Source organism: Meleagris gallopavo, chromosome 11, assembly GCF_000146605.3.
Source record: "Meleagris gallopavo isolate NT-WF06-2002-E0010 breed Aviagen turkey brand Nicholas breeding stock chromosome 11, Turkey_5.1, whole genome shotgun sequence".
NCBI classification, from domain to species: Eukaryota; Metazoa; Chordata; class Aves; order Galliformes; family Phasianidae; genus Meleagris; species Meleagris gallopavo.
This window is the reverse complement of record NC_015021.2, coordinates 9,576,185-9,590,341: the sequence shown is the minus strand read 5'-3', so window position 1 is coordinate 9,590,341 and position 14,157 is coordinate 9,576,185. Positions and strand designations below refer to the sequence as shown.

At 49.1% G+C, this 14,157-nt stretch overlaps 1 protein-coding gene across 1 annotated transcript; it reads left to right on the top strand.

Annotated features, from left to right (window-relative positions):
* Positions 1-2,495: 2,495 nt before the first annotated feature.
* Positions 2,496-13,094, top strand: TF (transferrin). Its single transcript, NM_001303207.1, is given in 17 exon segments — positions 2,496-2,614; positions 3,862-4,025; positions 4,377-4,485; positions 5,498-5,689; positions 5,878-6,013; positions 6,406-6,461; positions 6,947-7,116; positions 7,240-7,426; positions 8,000-8,154; positions 8,892-8,985; positions 9,198-9,233; positions 9,904-10,059; positions 10,804-10,948; positions 11,196-11,260; positions 11,730-11,914; positions 12,228-12,414; positions 12,871-13,094. Coding segments are annotated over 17 exon segments (2,118 nt in total). The 5' UTR covers positions 2,496-2,571; the 3' UTR covers positions 12,909-13,094.
* Positions 13,095-14,157: the final 1,063 nt, after the last annotated feature.

Here is a 14,157-nt window from a genome sequence, read left to right as displayed (position 1 = left end):
GGGAAGGGAAGGGAAGGGAAGGGAAGGGAAGGGAAGGGAAGGGAAGGGAAGGACTGTGGAGATGTGGCACTGAGGGATGTGGTCAGTGGGCATGTTGGGGATGGGTTGATGATTGGGCTTGGGGATCTTAGAGGTCTTTTCCAATCTTAATCATTCTATTCTGTTCTAAAAATGCATTCCCATCAGGCTGCCCTCCTTGCCTTTACCTGCTGTGACATGACCTGTGGACAGCACAGGACGGGAACTGGAGCCCAGCTGTTGGATCTGACCACGTTGGTACCTTTGTCTTGGGCAGGTTCCAGCCACGACTGAGCCACAAACTACATATTCCCATCTCCAGAGGGAAACAAGCCAAGCCCTACAGATAAACCTGAAGCACTGGCGTATGCTGCTCTCTGCCCTCAGCCAATCTCACCGTGCCAGCTCCAGCTTCATCCCAGCCCAATCACAGCAAGCATTCTTCCTTAGGACACGGCCAAAACTCCAACCCGATTTCAACCGCGAACTGCAGCATATCCATATGGAGTTAGGGGAATAATTCTTTCCATGTGGAGATGTAGAAATAAGTGATTTTATTTTGCCATCGTTGTTACCTAGCTTGGGTCCAAGCCCAGTTCTCCTGGAGGTGACGCGTGTTTGTGTATTGCCAGTGGCCTGCAGTTGGCCAGAGGGTGTGTTCATTGGTATTTCTTCATCCTTTGTGTAATTTTTAGCAGCATCTTCTTTCTGAAAACAGAACCATCAGGAGGTGCAGTGTTGCAACAAAACGGATTTGAGATGGGCAATAATATCCCAGCATGTCTCATGAAGACATCCTGGAGAAGACCTGATACTTCCTGAATAACAAGGCTGGAGTCCAAGAAGCACTGCCTTAGCTCTCCTTCTGATCAAGCAGCTCCTGCTTGCATGTGGCTCAGCACTGACCCCCTACCTTGGAAGACAAGAATTTTCATCAATAGTAAGGATGAGTTCTTGCTGTTTAATCTCAGCTTCATAGGCCTCATATGAGACATGGGAAGAGCTCTCCTTTGGCACAAAGCTGTGCAAGCTGGCAGTGAGTAATGCATGTAAGTAGAACATGTTGAACCATGTGCCTGTATTTATGTGAGAGAGTGGACTTCAGACACAAAATGTGGAAGGGCAGCAGAAGGGAAGGCATTTGGCTCTTTGCACCCTTTGGTGGGAAGTGCTCCTCTGAAAAGGATGCCTTGGAGACATCTGGGTTCCTTAGGGAAGATCCCAAAAGACTGGGAGGTGCCCCGTGGGTTCTCTAACCATGAACTTAAAGCAAAATAATACAGGCTTTTCCAGCAACTTCTCCTCTGTTGTTTGAAGCGCTCCTTTATGTTTTCTGAGCTTTCCCCTGTGTTGTAAACACTTGGTTTGTGGAATCGAGATCTTCAGCTCAATGGAATAAATAAGGATGGGAGATTCCAGTTTCTAAAAGGGAGGAAGGCTGTTTAAGAGTGGCAGTGCCTTTCTGTGGGGACAAGTCATTTCCCCTCCTGCTTGTGCTGTGTTCGGAGGAGCTCTGGACATGAGAAACACTGCTCTTCTAGGAAAGCAAGAGATGAAAGGATGCAAAACAGAAACCAGCCAAGCTGAGGGAACTGCTAAAGATGCTGCTGCCCCAACGCACCTCCAGCAGCCACAGTGGCATGTCTGGCATGATCACAGTGTGTGATGCATGGTCATTGACAAAGGTCTACCATAAGCCCTCTTCCCAGGGATGTGGACACAGAACCATAGCCATGACCAACACTGGGACCAGCTGCCCCAAAGCCACCTGTCCTGCTCCAATGTGGAGTGGCACCCAGCTCTGTGTGCTGGTAGAATCAGATGGAGAGGGTCTGCAGAAGAAGAGGGCTCTGATTTCAGCATTTCTTCCCAGGTTCATCACGACAACTTGAGGAAGATGAGGTGCAATGCTTCCTGCTGGCTGCAGGCTGCCCTTGTGCTGCCTGGCTGCTCTGCTGGCTTCCTCTGCCTGCAGAAGTTGCTCTCCAGCCCATCTGCGAGGGACGCTGCTGCCTTTGGATCTTGCTGCCATTGCCAAGAGAGTGAAAGGGAAAGAGCAAGCCAAAGGGTGCTGGGCACAGCAGTGAGAGTTACTGGCAAACACGTGAAGCTCAGCGCTGCATTCAGCAGGGACTTTCTGCAATTAGGCTGTGCGAGGCAGGGGGTGGCCAAGACAAAGAAAACAGCCCCTCCCGCAGCACTGCAGCCTGCTGGGGAACTCACATGTCACAACTTGGGAATTTTCCATTTGAAGCCCCTTGTAAAAACAAAGAGCACCTTGTCTGCTCCAGCTCCTGGCTGCGAAGGGTTTCGGTGCCAAAGAGTGAAAGGCTTCCTAAAAATGGGCTGAGCCAGGGAGGGGGGCAACTTGGGAGCTATTGAGAAACAAGGAAGGACAAACAGTGTTAGGTCATTGCTTCTGCAAACACGGCCAGGGCTGCTCCTCTATAAAAGAGGAAGAAAGAGGCTCCGGAGCCATCGCAGACCCAGAGGGGACGGTCTGTGACCAACACCGCTGCTCCCCCTCCTCAACACCCAGCTCCCTGCCCCAGCATGAAGCTCATCCTCTGCACCGTGCTGTCCCTGGGGATAGTGGGTAAGTGCCCGTGTAAGGCAGTGTCTGGGGGGATTGGAGGGTCTCAGCCTTGCAGGAGGCTCCCCCCTCAGAGCAGCTGTTCTGCAGAGCTGCAACGTGTGCCAGACCAGGCAGAAGCACTGAGAAGTTGCCGGGTGCTTGCGTTGGCAGCGCTGGGTATCTGCACATGAGGATGCTGGCTTGAGCTCTAAGGAAGCAGCTCGGCAGGGAGTGAAAGAAGCATCCACGCATGGGGGGAGAAACCAGCACAAGACTCCCCTCTGCCACACCTGCTTGTGAAACCAGGCTCTGGGAGGACCCAGGGCAGCCTCACAAAGCACGTTAAGGCAGCTTTGTGCAGCCAAAACATGAAAACCGTAGCTTACAGCAGTGGGAATTAGGGCTTAGAATTCCTCTTGTGACCACAGTCAGTGTGGGAGGGAGGGAGGTGTCTGTGGGAAGAATTCTGCCTCCAACAGCCAGTAATAGAGTATGTTTCAGAGGTGAAAAGGGAAATGCAGACAGCATGGGTTAACCAGAGGATGAACAAAATGTGCCCCAAGGGTCTGGAGAAGGCAAAGTGTGCATCCAGGGGCTCAGTCAGGAAGGTGCACAGCTAAGGGGAAGCGTGAAGCACAGGCTGCCCACACTGGTATGAGACCTGCTGTGTATTTTATCTGTACTTTACCTGCACTTTATCTGCAAGATTCCCATGTTTCTAGTGCTTAGACTGCTGAAGAGGGTGAAAGTCTGTGCTTTGATACAGTCTCTCAGAGCAGTGATTACTGCTTGGGGGGACTCTTACAAGAGGAGTTTGGGTGGAGTGAAGCGGATACAGTACTGCTGTCATTAGGTGTGCTGGTGGAGATGGGAAGTGCAGAAGTGTATGCATCCCATCACCTGCCAGGGTAATATGCATGGCAGTGTGGTGAATGCAGTCTGCCCAGGCCAGAGCTGCTGTCCCTCTGGGGCTATCTGCAAAGAGACTGCTTCAGTGGGACTGCATTTTCTTTCTGCTTTTGCAATGTGCTTTGAGTTTGATGTCTGCTGGAGCACGTGGATTTGTTCTCCTGCTCCTGTGGGTGCTGCTGAGAGCTCAGGCTGCTAGGACTGCAGTGCTGTGGGGAGGTCCTGCTGTTCACCCAGGGCCATGACTGCGAGGAGACAGAGATGCTGTTTCTCTTCCCCCGGTGCCTTTCTCCCTCTCTAAGACTATTTTTTTTCTGTTTCCTTTTTTTTTTGTTTGATTGTTTTGATTTTCCCCACAGCTGTGTGTTTCGCTGCTCCCCCCAAGACAACCATCAGATGGTGCACCATATCCCCTCTAGAAGAGAAGAAATGCAACAACCTCAAGGACCTCACGCAACAAGAGAGGATTACATTGACCTGTCTGCAGAAAGCAACCTACCTTGACTGCATAAAAGCCATTGCGGTGAGTGGGCTGCCAAAGCCTGAGCTGGGCCTTGGGGGGCTTTCAGCATCCCTTGGAGAAGGGGCTTCCCTCCGATCACCACCTGCTGCTGTAAGGAAGGGCGCATCCATGGGGGTCATAGAATCACAGTGTCACTAAGATTGGAAAAGACCTCAGAGGTCATTGTGTCCAACCTCAGCCCACCCCATAATGCCCACTGACCACGTCCCTCAGTGCCACATCTCCATGGTTCTTCAGCACCTCCAGGGATGGTCACTCCAACCTGGGTAGCCTGAAGCTCCAATACCTCACTGCTTTGTCTGAGAATAAATTTTTCTAATATCCAACTGATTGAACTCTCTTGTTGTTTAGAATAATGAGGCAGATGCCATTAGCTTGGACGGCGGTCAAGTGTTTGAGGCAGGCCTTGCCCCATACAAGCTGAAGCCCATTGCTGCTGAGGTTTACGAACACACTGAAGGTAGGTTTTCCATGGAGTTTTTAAGTTAAATGGTGGTAGCAGAAATGCACAGGAAGAATGAGAGAGGCATAATAGAGTTCTGCCACTGATAAGTTAGCCCGGTTTCTCCATTCCTCCCCACTCCCTACACTGTCCTTCCTCCCTCTGTTATTTCTCCTGGGAGCCAGATGGACACTATTTCTCCATTTCTGCCCTTATTACCTTGAGCAATGCCACAGATCTAGAGCCCCCAATTTTGACCCGTGTTCTGGAGGTCAGCCTGTTTGTACACAATGTTTGGGATCAAAGCAACACGACTGAGTCATTCCTGGCCATTCCTAAAGCTCAGCCACTTCTTTAATGTGTAACGTGACAGAGTCGGTGTCGTGTTAAAGGCTAAATATGAAACTTTAGAATCATAGAATCATAATCAGAGAATCATACAATGGCCTGGATTGAAAAGGACCACAATGCTCATCCAGTTCCAACCCCCTGCTGTGTGCAGGGTCACCAACCAGCAGACCAGGCTGCCCAGAGCCACATCCAGCCTGGCCTTGAATGCCTGCAGGGATGGGGCATCCACAGCCTCCTTAGGCAACCTGTTCCAGTGCCTCACCACCCTCTGTGTGAAAAACTTCCTCCTAATATCTAACCTAAACCTCCCCTGTCTCAGTTTAACACCATTCCCCCTTGTCCTATCACTATAAGGCTTGCCTGCTTGCTTTAGCAGGCAGCACTGTTTGAGGCAAGACCTACCAAAGAGTTGCCAAAAGAACTGTTGAGGTCTCACAGTCTAATGTATGTGCAGTGACATGGCATTTTGCATGGAACAGCATTTTCAGGCCACTATTTATTACATGTTGCAACATGCAGCGCTGGTTCCATACTGACATTGCAGCTGGGAATATGGGGAGACCACGAGCACTACTTGGAAGTGCAGCTCTTCATTCTCTAAACCCAAAGCTTTGCCAGGACTTGAAATATTCTAAATTCTTGCTTTTTCATCGTTTTCACATTTCTTCCTCCACTGCAGGCTCCACAACCAGCTACTATGCTGTGGCTGTTGTGAAAAAGGGAACCGAATTCACCGTGAATGACTTGCAGGGCAAGACCTCCTGCCACACGGGGCTGGGCAGGTCTGCAGGCTGGAACATCCCCATCGGGACACTCATCCGCCGGGGGGCCATTGAGTGGGAAGGCATAGACTCAGGCTCAGTGGAGCAAGGTAAAGCAGGAGAAATGGGCTGATGTTACTTAAGAGGGGGTGGTATGCTGGAAGCAGTGTTGCTGGATCTTTTGCAGAAGTTCAGAGGCAGCTCGCACAGCAGCCAAGCCATTTCCTGGATGTCTTCCCCTCCCAGATCATTGTGGATGTGAGTTTTAAGATAATTATTGTGTGTTTCTCATCCACAGCGGTGGCCAAGTTTTTCTCTGCCAGCTGCGTGCCCGGTGCCACCACCGAGCAAAAACTGTGCCGACAGTGCAAAGGGGACCCCAAAACCAAGTGTGCCCGCAATGCACCTTATTCTGGATATTCTGGAGCTTTCCAGTGAGTGAACGTTTTTGGTTTTTTTCCATTATGACAGGCAATGCTGTGTTGTAACCAGGGGCTGAAAACAGCTGGGACTGCTGGTAATTAGCAGTCCAATTAGTAATGACTGGGAGGCATTAAGACGAGAGTGGGAGCTCAGCAGTTCTATTTTGCACAGACTTAGGAGTATGCAGCACTAGCAGTGTGCTAAGCCTAACTGGGTTTCTTGAGGAACACTTCTCTGCCATTATATTTACTTCTCTGCCAGCATAACTTTTTTGGGAAGACTGCTTACTGCTCTATGATTGCAGCTCTAGCCAAAACAATTTGCTGAAACAGGAGCTAGGACGCCACAATGTCTGTTCGTTGTTGGTTTTTTTTAACATCTCTTCTGTTTCCTCCACCCACAGTTGTCTGAAAGATGGAAAAGGAGACGTGGCTTTTGTGAAGCACACAACTGTTGAAGGTAGGCCTGCGAATCACTGGCTTCTCTTGTTTCCTGTCTGACCTCTTGCTGCCCCTCCATCCTGGCATTAGTCTGCATTGTGCAAACCTTAGTTTGTCCAGAACCTCCAGTCTGTTCATATTTGACCCACTGGAGGTGTTACTGGACGAACTCATCCTAGTTACTAAAAAACACGATTTAGAAGGGGTCCATTTCTTCTTTGGGATTCTTCTTTGCAGAAGGAAAACCTGCTGGATTTAAATTCAAAAGTTACTATTGATGCCACATTATAGAGATAGCTATAGCATTGCCACAGCAAATGCTCTGGGCTCCGTCAGTCTGGAGAAGTTTGTGGAGCCTCCATACTTGGAGGCTTATTGCCATTGCAAAGAGCAGTTTGCCTTCAGCAAGATAAGTTCAATACAATGCTGCCCCAGGCTGGATTTTTGTGTGCGTATTTGTGTATTTTGGTGGAGATGCAAGTCGTGGTTCTTCCTTCCCTCCAGAAAACGCCCCGGATCAGAAGGATGAGTATGAGCTGCTGTGCCTGGATGGCAGCCGGCAGCCTGTGGACAGCTACAAGACCTGTAACTGGGCCAGAGTGGCTGCTCACGCCGTTGTAGCTCGGGATGACAGCAAGGCTGAAGATATCTGGAGCTTCCTCTCAAAAGCACAGGTATCCTCCAGCTAGCTATCCTTCCCCTGCCACCCCCTCCCCTGCCCCGTGGTTTTGCTTGCTCTTTCCCACTTTCCAAGTGCTCTGGAATGCTATTAGCTGATTCTTTTTCTCCCCTGGCAGACCGACTTTGGCGTGGACACCAAGAGTAACTTCCACCTCTTTGGCCCACCTGGAAAGAAGGACCCAGTCTTCAAAGACTTGCTTTTCAAAGACTCTGCCATAATGCTGAAGCGCGTCCCCTCGCTGATGGATTCTCAGCTCTACCTGGGCTTTGAGTACTACAGTGCCATCCAGAGCTTGCGGAAAGGTGGGAATGGCCTTTTTCAAGTCTAGAGAGTATTCTGCATGAAGTATTTCTTGTGAAAGGTATTGGCTTGTGTGGGTGGAAGGGAATTGGTATGCTCAGAACTGCTGCTCAGAATAGCTGTCTCTGGTACGTAAGAGTACAGGATCAGAAGGAACATCCCAAGACATCAAGAATTGACCATATGAGAGCAGCAGGGCGTTTTGTTTCCATCTGGACTCATCACACATTTCCAAGCTGGATTTCTGAGTCAAAGGTCCTGCAAAGGACCTCCAAAAGCCACTTAAAATTCATAGTTCGGCAGAGATCGCTGTTGTAAGCTCAGTCACTTTGGTGTTTGTGGAAGGAGATGCATGGACCTCACGTAGCATCAGAAGAGGTTATTCAAGTGCTGCTTCACAGAAATGTAGGTTGTGCTTCTCCATCTCTGGTCCCCGTCTTGAGAACTCTTAGGTCAGATCTTCTCATTCATGTGCACAAAGGGTTTCATGGCAGAGCCTTCTCAGCCCCAAGCCCACCTGATCTGTGGTTCCACAGAGCTCTGGACTAATTATTTCTTCCTTATTGACCTTATAGATCAGCTGACTCCCAGCCCCAGAGAAAACAGGATCCAGTGGTGTGCAGTAGGCAAGGATGAGAAGAGCAAGTGTGACCGCTGGAGTGTGGTTAGCAACGGGGATGTGGAGTGCACCGTGGTAGATGAGACAAAGGACTGCATTATTAAGATCATGGTATGGCTTTTTTCGTTTCCTTCAGCCTGGGTTCCTTTCAGATGGAGAGTGGCATTGCCTTTTTCAGCCTGGGAATAGATGTGGGGCTGGAGTCTGCAAATGTAGGGGACTTTGTGAGAAATACCAGCAGGCAGAAACCAACCTCATCATGGGGAAAGGTCTCGATGAGTTTTTCAGGGATTTACATTTCTGAAGGTGTTCTTTTTTGGTTTCTTCCCATTAAAAGTAATTTTCTGGTGAGAAGCAACATTTTACTTGGGAAAGGAAGATAACTATAGTAAAATATAAAAAGAAGAAAGCGAGAAAGAGATATTAAGTTCACATAAAAACGAAATGGTTGTATTGACCAAGGTTTTTAAAAGAATAATTAGTTGAGAAAGGTTATTTAGACTGACTTGCTTGGATCAGTTGTGCCTTGACTGAAGAACAAACAGGGCTGCAGGATCCCAAGAGGGAAATCTCCTGCAGTTAGCACGTCCCCTTCCCAGTTGATGCTGCCCAGCAGGGCTCTAATGTCTTGTCTCTGCCAAGTGAAGATATGGTCTGACAGGTTGGGCCTGACAAGTCTCCAAAGTTTTCCCTGTCGTCACATCAAACAGAACTCATTTGTCTTTATGCAAAGAATGGCTTCTCGAGTCCCTTGCCCCCAGCTTGTCGTCCTCCCACCAAGTGCTTCTTTTATGATCCAGTTTGGGGAAATACAGTGTCATTTCATCACTGTGCAATTTTTGTTGCAGAAAGGTGAAGCAGATGCTGTTACCCTTGATGGAGGTCTGGTCTACACTGCTGGTGTCTGCGGTCTGGTGCCAGTGATGTCAGAACGATATGATGGTGAGTGCAGCCCTGAGGGGGACAGGGCTGATGCAAAAGCACTGCTTTTATTCTGAAATCCAGAAAGCAGCTTTGGTGTTGTATCCCAGCTGTTCTTCGTTCGGTTGATGCACTTGATACTACCTTAAAAGCCAGCTGATCAATTAGTGAGCTTGATTCAGTTTGGGATTTTATGTTTCTTTTGTCTAATATCATCTTTTTCCTTCCCACAGATGGAAGCCTATGTGGTAGACCAGAAGAACAACCAGGTAATTACTCCCAACAGAGGAGCAGGAAATAGTCCTTTTGCATAGAAGTAGAAAAATACATCTGCAGTCATGGGTTGAGAATACATGGCCAAGTCTCCACACAGGGTCTTGTAAGAACCAGTGTGTGCAGTGTTGATGTTAAAAATCCGGGTGGCAAATTTAACACACGCAGAAATTCTGGGTTTGCTGATAAAAGCAAAGCATCCAGTAGCTGCAGAGATTTGTGTGGAGTAGTGGCTCTCTGGAGCATGGCCACACCATGACTTAGCCAGGGCTGCAAAAGGGGAAGGAGGTCTGGGCTGAAGCCTTAGGGAATTGCTTTTCATAGAAATAAAAGCCAAGAAGAGGGAAGATTTCATCCTTTGCTAAAGGGCGGATATGAATTTGAGAGACATGCATTATATGTATCTTGCTACAGCCTTCTTGCAGACCCAAGTGCCAGAGTTTTAGTGGGGGAAAAGTGGCAGGGATAATGATTTCCCAGGAGTGCTGTGGGAGTAGATGTATCACATCTGCAAACCATTCTCTTGTTACTGCATGGCTAGTCCTTAATAAGCACAAAATATTTCTGCTATGCTGCACATAGATGCCCTCTGCCGACGCTCTGCTAAGACAGAGCAGTGGGACTCTGGGGTCAGGCCCTAATTCTCCTCCATCTTTCTCCCAAAAGCATCATACTTCGCCGTGGCTGTTGTGAAGAAAGGCACTGATGTCAACTGGAACAATCTGAAGGGCAAGAAGTCGTGCCACACTGCTGTGGGGAGGACTGCTGGCTGGAACATCCCCATGGGCTTGATTCACAACAGAACAGGGAGCTGCAATTTCGGTGAGTTGGGTCATGCATCTGCTTGTTTGAGATGGAAATCCACAAGGAAAAGTGTTTTGCCACGCATCCTCTGATTTTCAAAGCTTCTCATGCCTCGAAGACTCCCACTTGGAGATGGGAAAATGAAATGAGTCTGTTACTTAAGACATCACTGAGCAAAGTTTCAGGCTGTTGGTGACTGCTTGCAAGCAGGATGCAGCACATCAGCTGCTTTGGGGGCTTTGCTTTCTTTTCACTCTCTCCCCTTCCCTTTTTGGCAGCCCAAAAAGCATTCCCCAAGTAGGAGGACAGGCTGCTCCTTGTGCAAAGCGCAGGGTGGGGGTGAAAGATGGATTTATGAGTCCCTGAAGGGCTGTGAGCAGGGGACAGAGGCTGATTTCAGTTCAAGAATCTTCAAGGGTCTGATGTGACTCTCTTAAGAACAGTGGGTTAAAAGTCTGCAGCTCAACTTCTACATCCAACTTCCGATCAGTGAGAATTACAGTCCAACAAAAATAATGTGAAATTATGAACCAAGGAAAAATAAACATATAATTATTAATGGGAAACGTAACCTCAGGGACCTACTGGTGTTACTAAGTTTTACACAGCCTCTCCAACCTCCTTTCTGCTTTTTCTATGCTCCCCTTTTCCCCCTGAGCTCTCAGATTCCTGCCAAACATAACGCAACCCATAACGTGCTGCGAAAAGAAATCCCAATTTTTCAGAGTAGAGAAAGTGAATTTCTCATATTCCTGCCTTCAGATGAATACTTCAGCGAGGGCTGTGCTCCTGGGTCTCCTCCTGACTCTCGCCTCTGCCAGCTGTGCCAGGGCTCTGGGGAAATCCCACCGGAGAAGTGCATCGCTAGCAGCCACGAGAAATACTTTGGATATACTGGAGCTTTACGGTAGGTGGGAGTGATGCTCAGGTAGTGCTCAGCCCCCTAAAAAGAAAAGGGGCCAGAAGTCAGCCCTGGTTCTGTCTCCTGGTTCTGTCTGTCTGTAACAGCTCAAGTCTAGGTAATTCAGATTGGGCATGAATTTATCTTGTTTCAGTTGCATCTAATAGCGGAGAGATGCTGCAGAGGTGGAGTCACTTTGATGCAGGTTTACATGGCTACTGAAATGTGCACCTCCTCTCTTTATACTCCGCAGGTGTCTGGTTGAGAGGGGTGATGTGGCCTTTATCAAGCATTCCATTGTGGAGGAAAACACTGGCGGTATGGTTATCCTATTGCATGGGGCTTGGTGGGCTGCCCCCCCCAATCTGTATTCTTTCTGTTCCCAAAGCATTCATTTTGGATATACGTTTATTCCAGTGGCCTATTAACCACAGCCACCTGCCTCAGCACCATTGCAGAGTATTCTAGCTCCCTGCTTGCCTGAAATGGAAAACTTCAGGTCCCATTTCTGAAAGTAGTGGCTGAGGTTTTTGAAGCCTGTAGGGAAAAAATGAATGGAAAAAGATGTAACAACCTGCCAGCCTGCTCTGAGAGTCTGATTCAGACCACTGACTGTTCCTGAGTTTTACTTGCATCTTCTTCTTACTTTACTCCCCTTCAGTACACACAGAGTATCCAAGGGTCAGTGTACATCAGTGCAGGGACAAACACTTCGCTGGTTGCTGTCAGTGTGACTGTGCTTCTGCTACACAAGATCTCTGAACCTCCAAATCAATTCCCTTCACAGGCAAAAACAAAGCTGAGTGGGCCAAGGATCTGCAAATGGACGACTTTGAGTTGCTGTGCACTGATGGGAGACGGGCAAATGTTATGGATTACAGGGAGTGTAACCTGGCTGAAGTTCCTACCCATGCTGTGGTTGTGCGCCCAGAGAAAGCAAACAAAATCAGTGAGCTGCTGGAGAAACAGGAGGTTGGTGGTCCTGACAGCGGAAGGAATGTTCTGGGGTGGTTTTTACATCATGTGTTGGTATTTTTAGAGCAGTGACACTCTGCATTTCACGTCAGCAAAATGTGGAAGATTTTGACTTACTGACACAGGGTCAGAGCCTCATCCCTTAAGCTTCCCCTTCCTCCATCCCTCCTGAACTGTTCCTACAGGCAGGTAGAACGGCTCCCCGTGACAGTAGTCATCATGGTGAAGAACTGCTACTGAGAGGCTTGTACAAGCCGAATCTTGCTTTGTTTCTACTTTTTACACTTACCTCTTCCTGACTTTATTTCAGAAACGCTTTGGAGTAAATGGAAGTGAGAAAAGCAAGTTCATGATGTTTGAGTCTCAAACCAAAGATCTTCTGTTTAAAGACTTAACCAAGTGCCTGATTAAACTCCGCCAAGGAGTGACATACAAGGAGTTCCTCGGAGATAAATATTACAGTACGATTTCCAGCCTCAATACCTGCAACCCATCAGGTAAATGTAACAGCCTCAAAAAAATGTCAGTCAATTGCAGTGCTTAGTTTCAGAGATATGAACAGTTATTCCTGTTGCTGCCCATTTAATTTCTTAAAAGATAAAAGAGGATAACTCATGAAGCTGTCTTTATACTTTTCCCAGAATTTCTTCAGCTAACTGAAGCCAGATTGGAACTGTGTTACTCTGGCATCAACGAGAATGAAAGATTTTTACTTGCCTTTAGAAAACAAGCAATCTGAGAAGTAGTAAAACAGCCCAAACAGCCCACTGTGCCCTGTTAGCGTGCACTCAGTGTCATCTGTGGTTAAGGCTCACTTCTGGTGGGATGCTGGACATGTTTCCCGTGCTGTGACAATGTTGGCATGGTTGGGTGCGTGCTGGTGGGACAGCAGTGCGTTGCGTTTTCTGATTCAGTGCAAGGTCTGAACTTCTCCCTGTCCTTTTCCTTTTCAGATCTCCTCCAGGTGTGCACCTTCCTTCAGAACAAGTAACGGGAGGGAAGAGCCCTTTTTGAAGGGGGAGGAAACTTCGTGCCATGACTCCTCTCGTGTCCTCTGCACGGAACACTGATGTGCAGAGGGCCCTCTGCCATTGCTGCTTCCTCTGCCCATCCTCATCACTCTGAATGTGGCTTCTTTGCTACTGCCACAGCAAGAAATAAAATCTCAACATCTAAATGGGTTTCCTGAGATTTTTCAAGAGTCATTAAGCACATTCCTTCCCCAGCACCCCTTGCTGCAGGCCAGTGCCAGGCACCAACTTGGCTACTGCCATTCGAGGTTCCTGCTGCCCATGAGAGAAATCCCGTTCAATATTTTCCAAAGCAAAATGGATTAAATATGTCCTAGATCCTAATTAACAGATGTTTTGTATTATCTGTGCTTTGGTTTCACCTAGATTATCCCATTGTCTCCCCAGCAGTCAACAGCTGCCCATTGTGGTTGGGATATGGGGAAGAGAGAGGGTGCTTATATGAGGGAAGCTGAAGGGTGGAAAAGATAAACAACAACAAAAAGCCCACAAAAATATAGTAGAAAATGTGAACGGCAGTCACTCCACCTCATCTCTCCACTGGCGGGATACGAGTGGTGCAGAAGCAGTTATTTCCACCAAGCAGTACTCTGAAAAAGCAGGATGTACAGTTGAGGAGAGTCACAGATTGGACCCACAAAGACGACTGAGGCCAACCCCCGGCCCCACACAGCACCACCCAAACCCGATGTCTCACAGCGGCGTCCCAGCACTCCCTGAGCTCTGGCATCAGGGCCGTGCCCGCTGCCACGGAGCTGTGCCGTGCCCACCGCCCTGTGCTGCAGAACCTCTCCCTGCCCCCAGCCGCCCCTCCCCAACGCAGCTCCACGCCGTTCCCTCAGCACGCAGCTCAGCGCTGCCCGTCCGCTCCCTGTGAGGAGCTGCAGCCGCCACGAGGCTCCGCTCGGCTCCCGCGCTCCGGGCCGAACAAACCAAGGGGCCTCCAACCAACGCTGGCTGCTTTTGGACCCTTCTTTCCCATCCTTGCTCCTTTTCCTGACGGACTACAACTCCCAGCAGACCCCGCGGCGCAGCGACACGTGGAGAGACCAGAAGTGGTGCGAAACAACCGGAAATGGTGCGACGGAACCGGAAGTGGTGCGGCGCGGCCGGAAGCAGCGCAGTGGGGACGTGTGCGTGCGGGCGGTCATGGCGGGCGCCATGGAGCCGTATCTGGACTCGCTGCGGCGGGAACTGCAGTCGCCCGGC